Raw genomic sequence first — 23,523 nt, forward strand, 5'->3', positions numbered from 1 at the left:
TACATTTTGTGGTTTACCTTTTAGGGACCAGCCTTGTATTCTGAAATACATTAGGTGAGTCCCCATATGTGCACAAACAGGCATTAGATTATATCTTCAAGCAGTATGCCATTTTGTACGGTAGCCACTGCCATCAGTGTATGAATGGGGTAAATGTTGGCATGTGGCAGAGTTACTAAAGGCGCTATATCAATGCAAGTCCATTTTAAGGATGCCAGCATTTCCAAGGCCGCCCTGTCCTGCACAATAAAGCCAGTCTGACAGGCATCCTGTGATTGTTTCTTGTCACCATTATTGCTGAATCAGCCTCACTGCAGATAAAACAGAAGTAGTACATTAGTGCTATGACATGTAAGATACAAATTAGAGAAAACATCCTTGTGAACAAAATGATTAACACCAGAGACCAGGATATATGTTTAAAACTAGAAATATATTAGCTGAAGATAATGCATAATCATATTTTCTTCTGGTTGAATTACCTCCTAAAAGGATTTCTTAATCATCGTATCACTTGTGATAAAAAAAAAAAAAACACACCAACACAACGTATCACTTGTGATGATAAAGCAACAACTAAACCATGAAATTATCATTTAGAGCATTGGCAGATTAGCATGGACGTAGCTGCAGTATAAGAAGGGGTTCCCCTCCATACACACAACAACTGAGATTACTATGAGGAGGGATTGCACCACCTCCCGTACTGTTGCGCGCTTGTGCCTGCTGCTGTCAAAACGGCCCAAAACAAGGCAGTACTACAGCGTAAAATGCGGGGGGGACCGTTTGGTTAATTCGGATACATTGCTCTTTTTGTAACCGCTTAATTCGGCGAAAATAACACATGGTGCTTTTCTACATAAATGTTTTGGAAATTCTAATAATGTGTGATATATTTTGTCTCTTCCTCACCCTAACTGTTGCCATAATATTCTGGACGACCCTAAACATCAAGTGGTTTGCTCCGTTGCTATGCTATCTTGTGTAGACATTCTCCAGGGTGATGAAGAAGATGTAGTTAGTCGACCTGAAAATTCATAACGTCGTTCGACATAAAACACAAATTGTGTGAACCGGGGACGAAACTCACCATGGCCGGTATAAGGAGAGTTAATGGGAAACTATCGGGAATTAGCCCAGCTGTCAGGTAACGTTACTATCGAGTTGTGCTGGTAGAAAACGCCTCGGTAAAAGCTGTTAAGCTAACCTGGCTAACGTTAGCGCGAGACGCTGTCCGTTATTCGTCGTCTTTTTAACATCACAGGTAACGTTACCGGTTAACAGTAACGGCTAACGTTAGCAATAAAGGTTACACTGTGAGTAATTGCTCATTGGCTGTTTAACAATGCTAACGTTACATACATTAATTTAGCTAGCCGGGCCATAAAACCCGTTCCTAGAAATTCCCCGCACGTCAGTCAAGTATTATAATATAATATAAAACCGAAAGATATAAATCTGAAGGAAGATTATCATGATCGTACAATTGTATACGTCATTATATTTTATAAATATATATATTTTTTAGATTAAATTAGCGAGATTATAACATGTTATTATGACCCTGTGGGGAAACTCATTTGCCACCAACAACTCATACAGACCACAACAGACACATTTTGACACAAACACGTCACAAAGAATAAATAATACAAGAAAATGCCATATGAAACATGATTGATATCAGAAAGATGCTCCCCATCGAAAGGTGTTCATTAAAACGACGTTCAGTAGAGCCCAAGGCATCTTGAGTCGCTCACTGAGTCCATAAAAATCTCAATTGTTTTTGATTTGGCCCTTGTGTTTTTTCTAAAGTGACCTCTTATATATAGGGCCAATCACTAAGCAAGCCTTTATGATTGATTTAAAAAAAAAAAAACAACGTGATCTCAGAATTGAGAATGACCATTGAGATAATAGAATATATTGAGACAAATACAAAAACAAGGTCAACTTCTCGCTATTTCTGAGGTGGTTTGTTATCAAACTATGAGATGACAGTATGATGAGATTTATATCACACTGCTGTTTCCAAGGTTCAAATAAAATTAATAGTTGTTTTTTCATGACATTTTCCAGTTGCTGTCGCCTACGTCAGGTTCAGTCTCTGCTCTGTGAGGGAGGCATTTCAACTCCTGATGGCATCTTATGCTCTCTTGGTATGTCAAGTTGCAAACTTTTTATCTTTAACTTGTATTTATTTTTATCTGGACTAATTACCTGCACCTCCAACTGCTAAGGCTGAAGGAAAAACATTTTCCTGAACTGATGGTCAATAAAACAATTAATATGATCATTCTATAAACAGCCAATGAAAGAAGACAAACATGGTTTATTTTGTGTGTCTGTGTGTGTGTGTGTGTGTGTGTGTGTCTGTGTGTGTGTGTGTGTGTGTGTGTGTGTATTTCAGGAATTGACAGCAGATACAATGAGGGGTGCACTGAGCTGGCGAAATACCTGTTCTATGGACTATATGGAAGAAATGCACTGAATCTTAACCCTGACCTTGATGAGTTTCCTGATGAAATGCTGGATGGTGAGTTGTTGCTCACTACATTTTAATTTTATTTATGAGCTCACTTTAGTTCGTATCCATTCTGACACATTGCTTGTCTGCCTTCTAGATGTAATCCTGTTGATCAAGGCAGACTGTGTTAATCTGTACTGCAACCCAATGAACTACAGTTACCTGTTGCCCTACGTGTCCCACTGGAGGAACCTGCATCTCTACTGCATGACAGAGACGGAGGTTATGCTTCAGTCTTAACTGTCTTGTTGATTGCATTTCTTGTATGCTTTTGTTAGGAGTAGGAACTTTATCAAGAATATTTTGGCATGTGGATGTATTTATCTGGCTAAAGTGTTAACCCTTGCAGATTACAATTCATCTTTTCTGTCAGCTTAAATGTTCCACCTTGTCTACACAGGCTGCACAGTGAAAGCATCATATTTACTTTCATTAATGACACAGTGTGTTCTAGTTTTTACCAATGCACCTGTAATGTGTGCGCAGGTCTCTCATTACCTTAAGGTAATAATTGCCGTTGAGGAAAATTGTAAATATGACCCTTTGTAGCAGTGTTCGTGAATTAGCCTTTTGTAATTTTCCTACTTCCACTTACAGTATGAAGATGAAGAAGCAGCAGAAGAATTCAAAATCTCCAGTTTTGTCACAATGGTGCAGGACTGCTATCGTATTGGAGTACCTCACAGCTCCCAGGGTACATATCATCACGTTTAAATCTACACATTAATTCATTACAAGTGTGACAGAGATAGTGAAATATATTCATTTTTAAAATCTCATTTCACCAACATCACAGGTAAATGTTTGCTCTTTTTTTCCATTTAGGACACATCCAGAGGTTTGACATGTTTATGGTGGAAAAGTGGCCCCTGATTCAAGCATTTGCCCTGGAAGGCATTGGTAGAGGGAGCTTTTTTACCATGAAATACAAGGTACCTTCAAAGTGTTTAGCAAAATTGAAAGATATTTAATGTTAAAACATGTTTGTAGCACAACATTGGACCTGTGTTCCTACACTTCTTGTTTAAACTTGTTGAATATATTCCTTCTTTTCCAGCTAATGGACATGAGTGAGAATCTGTGGCAGGTTTACAACCGACTCGATCCAGTGTCCCTGGATAATCTCCTCACAGAGGTAATATCGAGCTTCTTTTTCAATTTGCCGTAGTGTTTTGTTGCATGTTCATATCCAGAAATCTATTTGGAATGATTGTAATTTGTTTTTAACCAGCAGTTATAAAAAAAAAAAAAAGTTAATTCTGATTTTTTTTATAGCTTATTAATCAGTCTGTTAGTTGAAGTATTATTTAATTGATTTTGAAAATTAAGTTTTAATTAGTCATAAGTGACATATATATTTTCTTTATAGTCATATTTAGTATGTGAAGTTGTGAACATGACCATTCAGCACAATACTGTATGTACTCAAACCCTGGTGTTGTTTGCTGTAATCTTAGGACTTGGTGAACTTTGAGAAGCAGTGGAGTGGCTTTTTCTCCAGCATGGACCTGGAAAACCATCTGTCGATCTTGGAGCTATCTGAAGCTCACGCAGGAGAGGTACGTTTATTACCATTTATGGGACTGGAGATTAAGTCAATGTCTGAATAATGCTGTTTGAAAATACACTTTGCATTTATTTTTTTTGCAATGTCTGTCTAGTAGTCAGCTAAGTGTACTTGTGTCTTCATAAAGAGTATTCTCATCAATCCACAGGCATTTCGTACTTATTACTCTCATGGACTGATCTCAAGCAACATCACTGATAAAAGGTAAACTTTTCATTCAACAATGGCACGCTCTAAAAAAATATATTCAATAGTTATTTAATCTTGTGATTTCTCGAAGAAAAAAAATTACAGTCGCTTTATGAAATGTTTGTTATTTCAGTAAAAGTCAGCAGCCCTTCGTGTTGTTTGGAAAGCATTCCTCCTCTGACGATTTGGAGGGTTATTCGTTCAACTTTGCCTCAGAGAGTCATCAGGTTCGCAACACAGGAGCTGAGGGGTCTGCAGCCAGACACATGGTGAGAACCTGCAATAGGAAACAGCATGATGTGAACCAGCTAACTTTGTAAACCACCTGCATTATGACAGGATATCTGTTATGAGCTTAGCATATGCTAAACTCTGTGGTTAGTAGAGTAACGGTGGGAACTCATTAATTACTCCACAAAACGTTTTACATAGAAAATAGTTGTTTGTTGCTTCACTTATCCTCTGAATATTGTATATTAAACCTTCAGCGTAAAAGAGGATAAGTGGCCTGCAGCACCACCTGGTGTATTGATTTTGGTAACATCTCTTGTCAGGAAACATGTGACCAATGTGTCTCTTGTAAATATAATATTTAGGTATATGTGCAGCACTTTTGTCTATGTCATTTGTGAATTGGGAACATGCTATGATTGTAATTTTTGTTCATTAGATTCTGCAGTGTGTGGCTCCTAAAGGACCCCTAGTCTGCTCTCGGACCTATTTCTTTGGGACCACCCACTCTCCATTTCTTGGTGAGGTTTCACTGTGTGACTTTGCCTAGTTCATATTAGTTAAAACATTTTTAGTTGTTTTACATTATTGTCTTTTGCATCACATTTCAGAGGTAATCCTGCTGCAGAGCATAGTTTATTTACACAGGGGTTGAAGAAGCACCGACTAACCCTCAGATTTGCGAGTGTGAAATGTTGCTGTATGTTGAGTTGAATGGAGGGTCCAGAAGCTTGGCTTGCATGAGGTTAACTGCAATATGAGATGCCCTTATTTCTATCAGTTAGTATATCATTTGTTTGTTTCATCCGCAGGAAATCAAAATACAGAGCAAAAGAAAACGGAAGTTTTGTAAGTGATTTAGTTTTTGGATCTCATGATCAACATTATTTCCCCTGTAAGCTATTGGTTGCGTATTGTTCAATGTTACAGAACGTGTTTTTTTTTCTCCAGACTTTTATCACAGATCTATTCAGCGGCTGTTCAAGCAGTTCTGTCGGGAATCAAATGCTACTCCTTTACCTCCAGCGCTACAAAGGTAAGAAAGCCAAGAGAAACTATTTTAACATGTGTCCTCCAGAATGTACTGTAACATGTACAGTTTCTAATGAAGGCATGTTTATTTCCCCAGGCCAAGGATGTAGCAGAGAACACCTTTCTAGTGGCTTTGGATTCAATGAATTTAAGTCACTACAGGAGTTCTCTCAGGTACAGATTGATTTACCCTTTCTGTGAGACTTTTAGCCAAGCGGAAATGTAATTTATTTGTATTAATTGGTTCTGTCGTTGTTCAGGTCGAAATGTGAATTCAGCATACAAGCAGTGAATATGCAAGGAAGGTGGGTGTTAACCAGTCATTTTTTGACTACTGGTCATTTGCAAGCATTTGCTTTTTATGATGCAACTCCTGAAAACATTTATTAGTCTTCAGAAAAAACATTGATGCTTTCTTAAAAACCCTTTAGTAAATGTGTAAATTCAGAATTTCAGAATTTGTTTTATTTTTGTTTCCAGGATCATTCCTCTGACTGATAAAGACAGCCGTTACATAGTAAAAACAGTAAGTTAGAGAGGCAAATACATTTGTTGCTTGAAAAAATTACTTTGGTGTATAATTTTCCTTTTAAAAGCTTTTTCTTTTCTTCATCTAACACATTTTACTTTTGTTTCAAGGCCTCTATGACTGTCCATGACATTCCAGATCTGCAGTGGGATGGGGGCAACCTGGGCTCTGTGGTCTTCTCTGAATCCTTTTTGGAATCCAGCATCAACATTCAACAGAAAGGTACAATACTGATTACATCTAATCTGAATGGATTGCTGAGTTATTCCACAAAGGACATTTGAGTTACACACTGTAATAAATACGACAAATTAGGTCACTGTGAAAAGAAAAAGGGAAAAGTATTTTTGATCAACAGAGTATGAGAATAAAAAAAGCTATCTTTTTATTTGTTTTGCTCTGAGATTCATATTTGTGAATAATCTTCCTTGTTTGTTATTCTTTGAGTTTGTTGTTTGTGCTTCATTTTAAACAAGTCTGTTTCCTCTCCTGCAGATGGCACTGTGTCCTCAGACAGCTGCTACACCATCCTGACTACAACAGTTCCTCGATACGCCTGCTGGCTGGTACGTGTGGGGCTGAAAATCGGGAAAGTTCGGATTAATGTTTGGATACAGACTGAGTTACTAAGTCTAAGTTTTTATTTTTAGAGTTCAAATTTTACAAAATCACACATCTCAGTCTCCTGCTCTCCAGAAAACCTGTTGTCTCAGCCTTCGTTTAAGGATAAGCATTGTTTGTCAGAAGTCTTATGGTTATATTGTTTTCAGATGGAATCTGATGTCAAGCAATCTGAGCAAGCCCAACATCTTGCTAAGGTAGGTTCAGAAGCATCAGGTGTTCACTGCAATGTATGTATACGAGTTAATGTATGTGTAAACATGTGACCTCATCACTGACAGTATGTGTCTCCAACAGAAAGAGGAAGGTAGTTGCCTGGGGACTGCTCTGACTGTAGCAGATGCTGCATATGTGTTCTCAAGCAGCCAGCTCTCCACACCTGAAGAAGGTGAGACACTCCAGTAATATTGACATTTCTAACATGTAGTTTATATTTAAATACGGTAACAATGCTGCTGTATAACCTTTGATTCATAGATTACTGACTTAGCCTGGAATCAATTGTCAAAGTCAACCCGACAGTCACATTAGAAACAAAAATGAAATTCTGTGAATTAACAAAATAGGCTTTTAATCATTTAAATTTGACAATACATGTATGAGATGTATTGTTTTTACTTATTCTTACCTTGTTATTTGACAAAGAGTTGTGATCCTGCCTGATCTTTTTAATTTATTCAAATGTCATTCATAGGAAAAATCCTCTTCCTCTCTGAGGGGCTCTTGTTCATCCATTCTCAATATGGGAGCATTGCACTGTCCAAGGATCACATCAACACTATCAAGTTCTATGATCCGGTAATATTCACTTGTTATGACACATGTATGATCCCATATATGAGTTCTGTTTTGTTGTTACATAGTACATTAATGATTTAAAAGACAGTTCTTTACTGGGATAAAACACAATAACATAAATACATATGCAGTTGAATTTCTGTTTCCACCCTGTGTATAATTTATGTGTTGTCTTAATACCAGGACTCCACCGCTGTGGCATCTCTCTTTGTGGAGTATGACAGCAGCCTGCTCCCCCACCTTCCGTTCCCTCTCCACAGCGCCGACCATTGTCTGGTGTTTGCTCTTCAGCCTAGGTCTAAGAGCCACAGGGCTTTCTATTCCAAGGTAAAACCTGAAGCCAGTGACCTCTGACAGGGTTTAAGATTTAACATACACACGATTCAGTCTCCCATCATGCCTGTGTAATATTTTTCGAAAGGAGCCGGCTGCCATTTATGTAGAGTACCCCAGAACAGACAAACAAAATATTAGCTCTGTATAGGGCCTTTTGCGTTTTCGATACACTCCGTACACATTTGCCCCACAGGAGAATTTTCAATAGGTTGTAATATGCAGCCTCACCCCTAGATGCCACCAAATCATACGTTCAAAATGACATGGTAAAAACATAAACTTGTGTTTATCCCATTTTATCAAATCGTCTATCATATATATTGTCACGCCATCTTCTTCATCATTTTATGCTCATTAAAGATAGAGCTGCAGCTGTCTCAACCTTAATCTCTTGGTTTCAGGTTTTGTCAGTGTGGCAAAAATCGGAATCTGGACTTAATCTGCAAATGGTGGACCAAAAGCACCTGACCTGGAAGCAGAAAAACATGTAACATAATTTCATCCCCATTTCAACTTAAGATTAGTTGTCTGTATCATTCCATTGCACATTCCATTGTTTGGCCTTAAAATATCACAAGTTTAGTTTTAGTTTTTGATCTTATCCAATGAGGTCAGTTAAACCAAATATACAGAGTTTATTTTTCAGAGACCAACATATTTAAGTATGTTTCACTGAGCCCTTTTCTCTTCATGTCACAAGATTTTGATAGTCCCATTGTTAACAAACTTTATGATTCTTTAAAATGGCAAATCCGTCTATCTATAGTCATTATTCAAGGTTAACTCTGTCCATGAAATCACGACAGAGAAATTGTAATTACTTGTTCATTTCTCTCAGGCACATCAGACTGCAGAAGCTGCATGACAGTCAGGAGCCACCGGTGGCCAAACGCAGGGGCAGCCTGAAGACTTCATACTCCCAGCTGCCAGAGCAGGAAATGTTAGTACACACTTGAGTCAGTCAGTAGAGCGCTTCACAGTTGGACCAAACAAGTAATGAAACCTGATACTAGATATTGCTCAATCACGGGTATGTCTTCCGAAAATAGCACGTTAAGCTTGTGTTTCTGGATACAGTGTTTTCATCTTTGGAGACCATCCACACTTGAATGGTCTTTTCCGCTGAGCGAAAGTATATAAGATAATGACTCTTCCGTATCTGGCCGAGAATAATCAATGCACACGCATTTTCTTTCTTGCCATCGTAGCTGCAACAAAGACGACCACATGCAATCAACTTCTCTTTCGCCCTTCCCAAATCTGTCCCCTCGTATATTTGGACATCCAACTTTTAAGCATTTGCATCCAAAATTAACATGCCGTACGGTGCATCTAAAAATGTGTTGCTCCCTAGTGAAATGTTGCATTCTAGGTCTCATTTCTAAGCACTCCGTTACAGCGAAGATTATTCACGAAAAAAGAGTTTGTGCTTTTATGTAAATGTTACTGCAGAAACTGTAACAAATGGAACGCGTTGGAAGAAAAGTCTCTAGCTGTGAAACTGTAGTATGCCCTTTTGTCCTTTTTCTTCCATGTCCACTTCCCAAAGTACTTGTTGCCTCTCATCCTGCCAGTCAGTTCTGACCCATGTCTGTTTACTGATCCTTGTATTCTGGTCCACGGCAGGTTTCTTCAGCATTTTGCCTTGAGTAGTATCGGTCAGGAGCCCATTCTGTATGACCACCTGGGGGTGCTCTTCCCCTCTGCAGAGCTGAGTGATCCAGTCAACAGTCGGGGAGACAAGGTGAGCACATTGACTGAGGTGCAGCGGCTCTTCCTTATTTGAAAAATGTCGACAAGAAAAAAACACCTATGTTCCTTTGAAGAATGCTTTGTCCTGTCAGTCCTAATTTGGCTGAGCCAGTTTTAATCTCACATGGTCTTTTTTATGTGTGCAAAGGTTGTCATAACCATCATCACTGGATTACCCGGAAGCCATAAGAAAAGACTCTGCAATTTCCTGGTTCAGTTAAACAAGGAACATGGAAGGTAAGCGCGGTTCCATCCAACAAGGTTCCTTCAGTATGCATTTTGTTTTTGTAACATTGTTATTATTTATATTCTTATATACTGTATGTTGTAGCTATTGGTAACACAAACGTTACATTTAGATTTTCCTTTCATCCGTACTGCAGGTGGGTTGTGTACGAGCCTGGTCCTGACAGCTCTGAGGGCTTCTCAGCCTCTCACCTGCAGCAGTATTTGTCCAGCTTCCTGGAGAGCCAGAGAGGCCTTGGAGGCAAACCCCGTCTGTTAGTGCTCTCACCTGGGTAAGAAAGCTGAGAATAGAAAACTTCAGTGGAGCTGAGCTGAGCTAAAGGGAACCATTCATATTCTTAAAATACTAAAATTTGAAAATAATGTTATCCGACATTTACTAACAATGCAATCCAACGTGAAACAGATCTTATATCACTATCCTTCTGAGCTTTCTAGTAGTTGTTACTGAGCTTCACCTTCTCCCACATCTTGGCAGGAAAAGCTGCGACCTCTGTTAGTGCTGAGAGTATTTTGGGGTATTCAACCTAACAATACTAGACGGCACTTGAAGAAATTGCAAAAAGAAAAGTATTGAAACTGAATTGTAAAAGACAATTATTGAAACTGAATTGTAAAAGAAAAGTATCTGAATTTATTTGCTGTTCATTGTCTGTGTGATGACTCGTTCACTCGTAAATATTTCTACTTGGACAGATACACAGATGTTCTGGATGTGGTCCAGGCTGTGCTTTCCCACCCTGACCCAGTTGTCCAAGCGTGTTTCACAATCGGCGCTGTCACCGCTTGTGTGGACCCCCTGGCTTCCTGCGTGGAGCACAGGTGACATTTCTTTCCCCAGCAGATTCGGTCTCAACACTGCGACTGTTTAAAGGGGCGGAAAACAAAACGAGTTTTGACTGCCATAATGAAAATTGTGTAATTTCTAACTAAAGTAGACAAAATTCCTGACTGATTAGATTTCCAAATGAACTGGAACCAGAAATGAAAAAAAAGTAAAACGTGATGGATTACAATAAGACCAAACATGCAGAAGAAAAAAGTTCTGGAATTGCTAGGTTTGCTGTGTGTGATATGAAAAAATATATTTTTAATATATTGAACGTCAGTAAGACCTAATTAATGAAGGAGTAATTTAATTACATTCTGTTCCAAAAAAACAAGTTAATGACTCAGTTGCACTCAATTCAAACCCAGCACTTCAGTACATGTCACAGTCCTTCAGCGGCTTCACAGTAAACGGCATCAAAGACGCAGCTGTATGTATTGCAGCACATTTGTATGAGCAGATTCCTTAAGAAAACATCACCATGAATCCATACAATGAGCAGTTAACGCTCACCCCCTGTAGACTTTGAACATTGCTCTCAAAAGCTTGAGACTTGCTCATTCGCTGAGGACGGCAGTTGCAGCCAAACAGAATTCACAGCAATGGATTTGGTGACCCAGTTTCACAACAAATAACTCCGTAAATAACTCCTGCAACGCAGTCCGCTACTCTGCTATCTCTTCGTATGCTTAGCATTTTTTTAAGAAACATACGTTTTCCACCAAGAAATGCTTCCAATTGTTCCTTGCATAGTTACCGTTCTCTATTTTTATTTTTTTCCGCTTGCAGTTAGCAATAAATATGTATTTGGTCTCTTTTCTTTGCCTATTTAGCAAATATGCTAAAACACACTTGTTATAAAGCCTTAGATTCAATTTGAGGGTTCCATTCAGCTATGTTTCTGAGTAACGTATGGACAGACGGACCTAGACGATGACAGACAGGGCCGGATGTTGGAGGTTTCCAGGACGAGGTTACATGACCCTTTTAGCTATTAAAACTCAAGGCTGGGTCCCTTTTTACAGAGAGGATCAGTCCTACATTTAATCTCACTCTCCTTTTGTTACAGGCTTTAGATGTAGCTTACAGAGCTTCTCACTGTCGAAGATTGACTGAGCTGCTCCACACAATATGACATACCACTCCGGGTAATAGGCTGTTTTCCACTGCACAGCCGAGCTGCGTTGGCCAGTACATACAGATGAAGTCAATCTAGAGGGTCTACTTTTTCCAACACGCTCGGAAAACTACGTTGACCGTCTTCTTTACCAGACATTTTTTTAAAAAGCTTGTGGGTCTTATAGCAAATATACTAATTAGATTCTGCACATTAATTCAAACAATCCCCCTGGAGAACTTCCACAGTTATTTGAGATGTTTAGCTAGCTGAGCTTTAATAATACTTAATAATCTTAAACATGTTTTGTATCCTGTGCCGTGAATATATCAAGATGATCAACCAGTCGAACTCTGGAAAAAAAAGTCCCACTTGGCTCTGCAGTGGAAAAATGTGTTATAAAAGGTTTAGTTAGCAATGTGATTAGCATTGACTTTTCCATGAGAGGCATCTTCAACAAGCCCCTCCCGTGACTGCTCATTGCCATGGATTGTGTGGAAATCTGTAGACCCACTATGGTGCTAATTGGGAGTGGTTAGCCCAGTTTAGGCCTGACCTGCCTGTCAACCCCCTGCAGCATAGCCCCTCTAATCCCCCAGGTCCACATGTGTGACCAACACCCCCTCCTCAGTGAAGCTCATCAGTCCGTCATGATCCAATCTTTGTGATGAATGTAGACAGTTCATTACATCAGGACAGGAAAGATGAATGCCTTTCAAATTGCTGATCCACCCAGCCTGCAGGGGAGGGTCTGTGGTGGCTGGAGGGGGACTTGGCTCAGAGTCACGATTATTCAGAAAGTGCTGTATAACACTGATCGATCTGAAAACTCAGGATGAATTATGTTAAGATTAAATGAGATTACAGAAAGCTTTTAGATTGGTCAGTTGCCAGTCACAGTCATGATGTCATCCTTTAATAAATGCTCCACGATTAATAACCGTACTGCTAGCCAACAGCCATAATACTGAATTGGCCTGTTTATTGCTGCACAAATTTGGTAAAAAAATCATTCGTCATATATATAGTTATTATTAGTGATGATATTTTGGAACAAGACAAGGGTTCAAAACCATAGGATTAGTAATTAAATACATTAATCACAATTTTTATATGAAATGCTTCTCCCATGATTCCATGAATTCTTGAAGAAAACTTTTTTTTTATCTCATCTTTATCTCTTTACAACCTCTCACGTGACTCATGCAGCATAATCTAAATCTATTTCCAACATAATCTATCCACAGTGGCCATCTCTGTCAAACTAAATCTGCATTTTGGCTGTCAGTTTTCCCGCTGTACCTTAGTATACTGTGTATTTAACTTAAGTTCTTCTGTCTCTCGTCTCTTTCTCTGCAGGTTTGCATTTCCTAAACTGTTGGAGCAGTGCAGCCAAGGTAAGTCCTATCTGTTGCAAAGTTTCCCAACAAGAAAATACATTAAGGATGATCATTTTGATGTTTATTGTGTCACGCTGTTTTGGAAGATGTATAGCATCCAAAACCTAAAGCGCCAGGTCAAACTAAACACAAAAGTTTTCTAAATAGTTTTACAGATCTTGGAATATGAAAACCTAAAAAGTCAACCAATAATAGGCTCAGCACCCGTTGTCCCAAAAATCACTTAATGCTTGAAAGCTCACAGTTTAGCTCCATCTCATATTCTGACGTGACATATTGAAGAAGAGGTTGGCTGTCACATCATTATTTATTATATCTTTTTATCTTACTTATTATTTTGAAGGAATCCAAAAGCCAATTTCCTTAAAAATCTAGCTTGCAGGTACAAAATGGCAGCAGTAAAGCACAAGAAAAAAAAATAGTGTGGAATATAGTATTTTTGCGGTGCCTACACATACATGACTTTGTATTTCCAGCTTTTGCCTAAAATTCATATTCCCTTTTTTGCGCCTCATTGTATGTCAGGTATTGTGAGTACAGTGGTGTTCACCGGGCTGACAGCAGAGCAGAAGCACCCTCTCATGCAGCATGTTCAGCAGTTGGTACGCTCTGCCAACCCCACCGCTGCCTTCATACTGGCAGAGAGAGGAGCTGTCACCAGGTAGGCGCCCCCAGAATCGTGATCAATGCCGCAAACAGTCATTTAACTGCTTTTAGTCTATATTTGAATCTGTTGGGTCGGAGCAGTGCACAGTGAGACCAGAAATGTGTCAAAAACAGTTCCCAATGCATTCTGTACTTGAGTAATTCATTTTGGAATTAAAAGCCTGTTATCTATTTCAGAAGTTTTGTAATTATTTGCATATATTTGCAAAGTTAAGTAATTTCGTCATGTGTGTTTGTTTTTTTCATCAATTAGGAATGAAGATGTGAATCTGATATTTTCTGAAAGCAGCTTCAGTGAGCCACAGATGCTCAGAGCCCGCTATGTCCTCTACCCTGGATGGTAAGACCCTCACCTTATGTGCCACTTGACTGGTTGTGATCCCCGTGTGTCATCCCGCATCCACACACTGAGCGACAGATTGCCGTTGATTCCCGCCTCGGCGTTTCTCGGCCCAACCTCGCCTCTCTACCTGCAGGTTAATTGCCACTCGGCTGCAGTGGTAGGGTATCGTCCTCTGATTGCTGTAAAGCCCCTCGAAGCATCTTCTGTTCTATCCCAGGCAGCCTTGTGGCAGCACAGTAACAAGCTGTTGGCCATGCAGTTGCCATATACACACGGGGGTCTCCTTCCCTTAGGGCCAGGTCCATTCAGCTCTCATGCCCCAGTTGTCAGCCTAATATGAACCTCTGCTAAATCCTCCCCTCAGATCATACACTGGATAAAACTGGCCAGAGTCTGGCACTTTGGAGTCACTCATCGTTGAGCTTTATTTATTGTGTGTGTTCTTACTACACTTCTCATTCTGACTAAGGCGAGAATCTTCTTTTACCTGCCGATGAGGGTATCTACATTTACATATTCCTCGTCCTCTTCTACAGTTTTACCAGCGTATCACAAACACTGGCCTCTTTCATGTGGGCAGCTGGTAGAGTAAACAACTTTCCAGCCAAAGACAAAATGTAACACAAACATTTGGCTTGCTCTCTACTTAATTTTCTCACCATTTGTGTAATGTGCAATGTGTTTCAGGTGCAAAGGGCGCTTCATCTCCGGTTGTGGGTCTCTGGTCCTCACCCAGCAGCGTGTGGCTTTCAACCGCCCCCTAGAGAGGCCTCTATTTGTCACCCGCTGTAAAGGTGAGACGGAGAGGAGTTCTAGCCCCCACCCCCTCTTTTTCTTTTTTCTTTACTCTTACACGTGACAGAAGTTCCAGATATGAGCTGGCAGGGTTCGATGATGATTACATAAGCCGCCTTTCTCTCCAAATATGGAGACAACTGAGGTCTCAAAGTAATTGTGCGCTTTTGCTGCAAAACAATCTGTATTCCCAAAGGATGCGCTTGCTGCCAATTTTGCTTTGGAAGGAAACTGATCGTTTGAATTAATATTTAACAACACAGTTCTAACTGCTGAAAATCTCATCACTTTTCTGTAGCACTCAAGTCATCATTAAGGCCAAGCACCTTCCGAGGAAACGTGTACAATGTCTGGGGGAAAGTCAGATTTTCTGGTAGGAATGACTTATTTTCATTTTATGTTTGCCTTCAAAAATTATTTGCCACTTTTGCTGACTTTTGACATTTTCAGATCAAATTTTGAATTCCAGAGAATTAGCTTTTTGTTGAGCACTGCTAAACAAATGTGACTTCTCTTCCTGAGTAAATATTTGACCTGCATTTGCATTTCCCAGTTTTGGGAATTATTAGAGAAAAGGTTGCCCTCAAGGCAGACAAGAAGCTCCTGACGGTAGGAATATTGCTCGGTTGTTGTTTGGTGTTTAGTATTAAGCTCATAGTTCATTGGTTTGGTTTCCTCCGTATAGTTTTCCCACTCTTTTTCTCATCTGAGGACCTGTGTTGAGTTGTTGCATGAGGAGAGAGTGCAGGTGCCTGTGAGGAGGAGACGTGCAGAGAATGTGCAGATATTTGTTGACAGCTGGGAAGATACAGTAGTACGGAACGAATGTGGAAGCTGTACCATCCCTACCCTAATACTCACATTTCCTTGGTGTCAAGTGTGTATAACAGTCCCTGTCTTCAGGGTAGTGTATCATTTAACATCACTTTATATTTAGTTGTTTTACTTTATTTCACTTTTTGTATGTAGCTGTTGCACAATCAGTACATATTTTACATTGAGCGAGAACGTATTTGACTTGTTTTATCTTTTCTTTTCTGGCGTGAGTTTTGAGTCATTTTTGGCAACAGAGAGGCTGAATAGATGTTAAAACATTAACGCCCCACCAGCAGCATGCTGTTACCATATGAAGCTGCTGTAGGAGGTGTTACACAAGGTGTGAAGTGTATGTGCCTCTTCATCTCTGGAACCTCCAGACTCAAACCAGCTGATGGAGGTGAGCTACAACACATTGAGCGGGAGCCTCCGCATGATCCCAGACCACAGCGCCGACCCTCTGAGCTCAGGTCCCGAAGAGACCAACACGTCCTGCGTCCTGATCTTTGATGGCGTCAGCCTCACTGAGGATGCACTAAAGGACTGGCTCAGGCTGTGTGCCAAGGAGGTAGGCATTTAAACTGCATTGCCGTTTTGGAATGGCATTAAACATCCTGAAATTCGTGTATGGATTTTTTTTCTTTTTGATTCGCAAAAGTTGAGAACTGTATGAGAAAATAAATTGTGTAATCACAGGGCCGTTATTTGTGTTTGGTGTTTACAGAGGCAGAAAGAGAAACCTAAGAAGACTAAAAACAGCCTCTCACCACAAGAAATCAAGAGCATACACGTGAGTGGTTTAAATTAATAATTTATAGAGTATATTGTCATTTAATAATTACCACTGGTAGAATTCTCTGTGGAATTTTGTCCACTCGGAGCAATGTTTTTATGAGCTCACGCCTGCTTTGTTTCTAAGTATATTGAATTACTAGTATGCATGGAATGCACATATGCACTTCCTCGCTCGCTGCTAGTTTCATGCTTGGTGGCTGTAAGAAATTCAGCAAGCAGCAAAAGTTGAGTTGAGGGTTCGTTGACGTCTAGTTCATGTCAACTAACTACCTCCAGGTTTTAAAATATTTTCAACATCTTTTGCTTTTTGCAAATATGTGGAATGAAACGCATCTGAGACATTTTGGTCGGCTTCAGTGAGACGCAGACCTGTGATTTGTGACAATGTGTGTAAAACATAGCTATTTATTTACAGGCTACCTTTAGGTTTATTGTCAATAAATGCAACAGCAAGTAAAAGTACAAGATTTTAAAATCATTAATATACTGTACAAGCTTGTGCATGCTGTTTTTAGACCAGAGGATATATATATATATATATATATATATATATATATATATATATATATATATATATATATATATATATATATATATATATATACACATATAGTTCTATGAACAGTAAGTTGAGCAGTTGAACACTTGAGCCAATGTTGGCAGTTCTTTTTTAGGGAGTCCCCACAGCTGTTTAGTCTCAAAAATGCCTTGACTTTACTTGATATTTTATGTTTTTTGTCCAGATGACCAGGCACCTGGACCCGCTACCACAAGGCTATTTCTACAACGGTCATCAATACGTTGACATCTTTGGAGAAAAACTGAACTTCCATCCCTGTATCCTTTTTCATGGTGGTCGCTGTCTATTGTAGAACCTCTACCCGAGATGTGTTCATATCCCAAACGTTAAAAACAAAACCGTACAGCATACAGTCTATGTGAGCCATATTAAGTAATACAAATCAACCTCTGTGTTTCATCAGTCATAGGAATGTGTTTTAAGTTTCTATCTATATTTAATGCCGACTTAAACAGAGCAGTGACCTTTAATCAAGTGCAGGCTGCCGACCTACATGTCCTGTTTGTCTGTGGCGATTGTGCTGCTGTTTCCCTTACATTGCTGTTACCGCAGACATGGAAGACTTCATTAAGGAGTACCTCGCCGGGGTCAACAAAGAGGTCGAGCTATTCAACCATCAGCTTGAGCTGCAGGGACAGCCTGACCTGTTCGATCCGTGATAGAATCTTCTTGTATGTCCACTGCCTCCATCTGTCTTATTTTAACTCTTAAGGGAACCACTGTGGGAGGGATTGGGAGGGCACAGGGCTCATGTACTGAACACTCCGGCAGAATGGTTAATGTGTGGTCGCACCACATGAAGCTGCTGCTAGAAGCCAATTCATTATCTACGTACTCCGTCACTTTGTTTCCTAATTTGGTGGCATTAAAAAGGTTGAGGGCAGATGAGCTTTTAAACAATGACATCAGCCATAAATACAATAAGCAGTGGGCGCGGCAAGCGATTTGCCTTATTTCCTTCGGAAACACCACTAACTGTACAGTTAGCAGTTAGACATCATATTTATCAAGTGAATGCAACAAATCAATGTGGTCACCTCTGTTAATCCAAATTAAGACGCGCTTGCCAAGAGATCACAGTTGATCACAACTGCGGACAAATCTGAAACATAACGCAACACAAGACTCCATCTTTAAACCAGTGCGATTACGCCACTAAGCCTTGCAAGCGATGAGACTTTCACAATCGGAGGGAATTTCCGACTGCATGCTCCCGTCAGCCCCGCGCGTTTCTGTTTATCACAGTTGGCAAATTAATGCCTCTATTTCTGGATAGGCATGGATAGCCGTGTGATTCTGGTGGGCTCCCCGGTGGGGTTTCTCAAGAATCGCTCCTCCTCTGTTGTCACCCAATCCACGGCCCACCTGTTATCTTGTCTGCGTGCCACGTTGCAGCAGAGGGAGCGCTTGGCCATGGAGCTGTAAACATTGGGCAGCCGCTGGCCGCAGACAACTGATGGACGATGCCATTAATCACATAGCTAAACGCCATCCCTGTGCTTTATTTTAAGACTCCTAAAGTGAATCTAATGAAAGTGCAATAAAGCAGACCGCCGTCCATGCAGCAAAGCGTCGTCGTTAAGAAAGAGCTGAGGCCGTCAAGTACACATTGAATCACCGAGGCAACACTTCCAACACAACCTTAAGGCACTCGATTCTGTTTATTGTTTTTTTATAATGCTGCTTGTTCACGGTGAGACGCCAGGGAGAAAGTTAAGCAAAGCCTCACTGCAGCCGGGTGTGGATCACTCATTTTTTCATTTTGGTCAAAATGTTTATGTGTGTTCAAGTGTCAACATTCCCATGTTTAGTTTTTATCTTTTGGGGTCACTGCTTTTGGATAGGACAAGGGGGGAAATGAGGTAATCTGGGGCATGCTTGGTTAGGCTTGGGTTAACATGAGGTGAGCCTTTCGTGACGGGTTATAAGGCTTTGTATCAGCATTGTCATCTATGCGTTTGTGTGTGACACTAATGTCCTATGCATGTCTTCCTCTCATCAGGGTTCCTACACAGGTTTCCAAGTTAGTTTGGTAAGCCGTGGGTAATTTTCCCGGCAAAACCAGCGTCATCGTCGTTTGTGCAACTGCACATTTGGGTCGCCTGAGACCCACTCTGTGATATCGGCGTTTCGAAGTAAAAAGCACGGTAAAAAAGTGGAGTTTAGAAGTCAAGGCGTGTAGGAACCCTGCTCCAATCTCTGGAGCTTTTGACGGCTTTCATTCCTTATGGGGTCAGCAGTGTAGCATGAAGCCTAATCAACACATTTCGTGTGTCTCGACCGAATTGATTTTAGTGCACATAAAATATGTGCACATGCTGCTGCTGCTACTACAGCAGTACGATATATTGCATTGGCCTTTGGGCATTGTACCATTTAAAAAATGGCCTGTATTCAGCGATTACTCTGAGATTCTCACCGCGTCAGATAAGAGAGGAAGGGTGTTTCTGTTAAGAGCATAATCTAATTCCTCAGCAGTGGAGGGAAACGCTTGCTTTTCGGTTCTTATCTCGGATATTATTAGATCAGCGGTGACCTCAGCGTTGCCGTTCACAGCGCTGGCTGTGTCGTGTTTTGCATGTCTGCCTGTCAGCGCTGTCAACAGCCAGTAAGAAGAACCAATGATTTAGTCTTTCAGCTGGCAGGCAAAAGACCGAGTGATAACATTGTTAGGCAAGTTCTTTCTCTCCCGGACGACTTGTGAGCGTCTGTGCAGATTCAAACGATCCTGAACCTGAACTCGGCCCGACACTGCTGGCCCCATCCGTCCTCTTGGCGAAGTCCGCTTTGATTCGAACAAGCCATACCGTCTCATGCTAGATGTGCCACTATCTTTTAGACGCATAATACGATGCATAGAGTAGCACATAGCAGTAAAGTATGCCTCCAACACGTATTAACCCGGCATGTTCCGGCCAGCAAATGAGGGGCTATTGTGGAGAGGAGCTCACCCAAAGTTACTCGTTCCTCTCTTACACTCCTTCTCTTTTACTCTATAAAAGAAGTGCAATTGTACCTTGTGTTTTTATATATATATATATATCTTGTATCTACAGTACCCTCCAAAAAGCTCTTTAAGGACAACGCTGAGCAAACAAACTGCTAAATTCTCTGTCTCTCACAGCTTGCATTCTGCAGTCCACTGGATTCTGGCTTTGAGCGCTTGTCGCTCGCAAAACACCATAAAGGGTTTTGTTGCAAATTGAGATGACAACGTAATGCAGCAAACGGATTACAGTGTTTTGCTGTTTTTTTTGTTTTTTTTTAAACTGGAGCACGATAATATGTAACATTAATCCTTTGTTGACAAAATGATGACTGGATGCTCTGTTGAACATTTCAAGGATGCACTCTGTTGTGAGCAACAGTTGCTGCCGATCTGACGTTACGTAATACTGCAGAGAGTTCCCCTGATTGACGGGGAAATTGTTGCGAGGCTTGTTTGGGAGACGGAAGGTTCCACGACTTTGAAACCTGCCTGCCGCATGCGTCGAAGAAGCAGGGAAGCGGAAACTATATTTGGCCGAGAGATAAAAAAGGAGTCCTTAAAGAGCTGAGGGTTATGTTAGACGTTTGTGATATTTAAATAAAATGACCACTAACACATATATACAGTATACGACTACTACTACAAGTACGTCCACACTATTTTGCATGTGTTGAGATGTCACGTGAATATGATAAGCGCTTATATTCTGACAAAATTGCCTTTCACCAGACTGGTACAACAAAGAGAAAATAATCACGTTTATTTTACATAACTGCTAAGTAATTTGGATTACCTCGGACACGAGAAATAGTATTTTTATAAGACTGTGAATTGAGAATTCTAGATGCAAGCAAAACGTCTCATCTCGCAAAAAAAAAAAAAGCAGATGCAATTTCTTTTTGAAATTTCTTTTTTAGGAAAGAAAACAAACTCAAAAGAAAATCTGATCGGTTGTGAGACGCCGTGTCTCTCCGATCCAGCAGTGCCTTGGCTGCGGCTAAGAAAAGCAGAGATTAAAGCTGCATTCAGAGCTCCGTCCCGCTCCCCGTCACACGGGGACGAGGTGTTGTCAGGCAAGTGTTGGTGAAAGGAATCCATAGAGTCGTTCTTTAAAGCAATGTGTTTTTACTAAGTCAGCGGGTAAAGTAGGCGATGTCACACGAGGGTGAGGCCGCTGGAGGGCTCCGGGCGATTCAGGTATTCCTGCAAACTAACCAAAAAAAAGATGGAACACGGGCTGGGTACCACAGAGAGTACTGAAACCAGTACTTTAAGTGTATACTTACTACTATTTAACGTCGAGCTGCATTACTGTCAATGTTTCCCTTAACATCAATAACAGTATCTTAAATAATGGGAAATACAGATATTCTTTTTAATGCCCAGCCCCAGTTGGTACAGACATCTTGACGTTTTGTATCAGAGTGCGGACAAAACAAAACGAGGATTGAGTTTGTTGGGTGACCCCCACTCATATTGCACATGTGGGGGCGCCCCAAAGAGCCCTCCACAAGCCTCTCAGTGTGACCGCTACGCAGCGCTCTGGCAGACTGAGCACCTGGTGTCTTCATCCTGTGTGGAGGCGAGCCATTTTGTAGCTGAAGTTATAGGACAAAAACAAAGTTTGGTGTTAATTGGTTTTATATGAAGGGGGATGTTTTTTTGTTCTTTTCTAGTTTTGAAGATTGGCTCCGGTGTTCAAAAAGGCCAACTGTGTGAAATGTATTCACTTCTTGACGAAGTGGATATTTCTAAGGTGTTTTTTTTTTTCGTGCTTATTGGAGCAGGCGGCTTGGAAAATGTAATTTTTGAACCGTCCAAAACATTCCTCAGGCCCTCGGGGGACTGTTGACACTAATTGTTTGGGCTTTTATGTCCCATCGAGGTTCAGAGGGAATCACAGGCTCTTCACCCCCACAGTCCTCACGGGCGGAGAGAGGGATTTGCTCAGGTGTTCTTATTATTTCCTTCCCTGAGATAACACATTTGCCCCCAAAGAAGCCAGTGTGTTGCAGAAGAAGATGGAGGTGAGCTAAGTTATCGTAATCTGAGTCAAGTTACAGTAATGATTCATGTTGTGATGACAGAATTAGATTGGGGGGAAGGGGGGCAGGGGGCATTTCTTCTCTATCTACAGCCCGTCCAAAGTAAATCAAAAAAATAACTCACTTTAAAAGTGCCAAACGGACTTCCATGTTTAGTTTTGAGGTGCGAAAACCGAATTGCATTTGCACAAAAACTACTGTAACTTCTGTTTTTTTCCTGTGACTGATGCTTTTTATAATCTAACTGTTGTTTTTATTGCATCACTTATCCCATTAAATATTTATATGGTTGATCCGTGTTTGTTCTTTTGTCCCTTAATTAAGGCAACAGTTTGATTTCACCTTAAAAGGTCTTCATGCTCTTGCCGTGCTCTGATTGTTCGGGAACCGCTCTACTCTCACATGTCAGCGGCCCGCTCGGCACAGAAGAGACAACATGGACTCACTCTGTGCATCCGAACCCTGTCAGCACCAACTGAGGCGGGAGAGCTCTTTGTTATTGAGACGGGGAGAGGGAGACTAAACCGAAATACTGCTGTGTGTGCGTGTTTGTGTGGCTATTAATGCACTTTGTTAAGAAGAAATGGCAGCTGAAATAGTGCTGAGAGAATGTGAAGAATGTCAAGACTGTGTGTGAGTGTGTCTTTGTGTTTAAAAGAAAGGATCATGGTGTGTGTGTGTGTTTTGAAGAAAGGAAGGTGGTGGGTGAGTGTGTTTAGAAGAAAGGAAGATGGTTTGTGTGTGTGTTTAAAAGAAACGAAGATGGTGTGTGTGCGTCCTCGTATTGTTGCCAGGCAGATACAGTCCTCCACATGGCTCACCTCTGACATCAGCGTTTCCTCGCCTCTCTGCTGCCACCACCGTGCCGGCAGTTTCTCCCCAGCGACTCAAGGCAAGACCACCTCCCACCCTCCTCGTCCCCTCGCCCGCCCAGATACGCTTGACACACTCTTACCATATCGCTGGCCATTAACCGCCCTTTTTTTTTTTCTCTCCTCCCCGCTCCGCCGTTGTATTTTTACTGCGGCTATTTACGGGCTATTATGACAGCCGCATGTAAACACTCATCGCTCTCGCTGGCGTCTGCCAAATCCTGCAGAGTGGGCCCGAGGTCACTGCAACAATAGTGCACGGTAGTGTGTGCTCGATTGGTTCACTTTTATTAAGCGGGCTTTTAAAGTGAAGCTGAAAAGCTAATATGTTGCGCGCTTTGGCACGATGGAAAGGATGGCGCCATTGGCCCCAAACATAAACCTGGTTTTAGCTAGGTGTGTTTAATAAACTAGGTGTGTTTTTAATAAACTGGTAACTATGAAAAGA

At 40.8% G+C, this 23,523-nt stretch overlaps 1 protein-coding gene across 1 annotated transcript; it reads left to right on the plus strand.

Moving 5' to 3' along the window:
- The first annotated feature begins 963 nt into the window (after nucleotides 1-963).
- On the plus strand, nucleotides 964-22,494 carry dnaaf9 (dynein axonemal assembly factor 9). Its single transcript, XM_068579757.1, has 37 exons — nucleotides 964-1,147; nucleotides 2,080-2,159; nucleotides 2,411-2,536; nucleotides 2,625-2,749; nucleotides 3,125-3,221; nucleotides 3,353-3,459; nucleotides 3,585-3,662; nucleotides 3,985-4,086; nucleotides 4,243-4,298; nucleotides 4,417-4,552; nucleotides 4,954-5,035; nucleotides 5,327-5,363; nucleotides 5,466-5,550; nucleotides 5,644-5,720; nucleotides 5,807-5,851; nucleotides 6,027-6,072; nucleotides 6,186-6,297; nucleotides 6,571-6,641; nucleotides 6,846-6,893; nucleotides 6,994-7,084; nucleotides 7,391-7,494; nucleotides 7,678-7,821; nucleotides 8,232-8,317; nucleotides 8,669-8,770; nucleotides 9,457-9,574; nucleotides 9,731-9,819; nucleotides 9,966-10,100; nucleotides 10,525-10,650; nucleotides 13,134-13,171; nucleotides 13,700-13,835; nucleotides 14,094-14,180; nucleotides 14,871-14,977; nucleotides 15,277-15,351; nucleotides 16,175-16,362; nucleotides 16,519-16,584; nucleotides 17,333-17,426; nucleotides 17,722-22,494. Exons 1-37 carry the CDS (start codon nucleotides 1,092-1,094, stop codon nucleotides 17,826-17,828), a joined length of 3,459 nt encoding a protein of 1,152 aa, XP_068435858.1. The 5' UTR covers nucleotides 964-1,091; the 3' UTR covers nucleotides 17,829-22,494.
- The last annotated feature ends 1,029 nt before the right edge of the window (nucleotides 22,495-23,523 follow it).

This window comes from Clinocottus analis, unplaced genomic scaffold, assembly GCF_023055335.1.
Source record: "Clinocottus analis isolate CAN_PGR_092001 unplaced genomic scaffold, fCliAna1.0.p SCAF_17, whole genome shotgun sequence".
In the NCBI taxonomy this organism is placed as follows: domain Eukaryota; kingdom Metazoa; phylum Chordata; class Actinopteri; order Perciformes; family Cottidae; genus Clinocottus; species Clinocottus analis.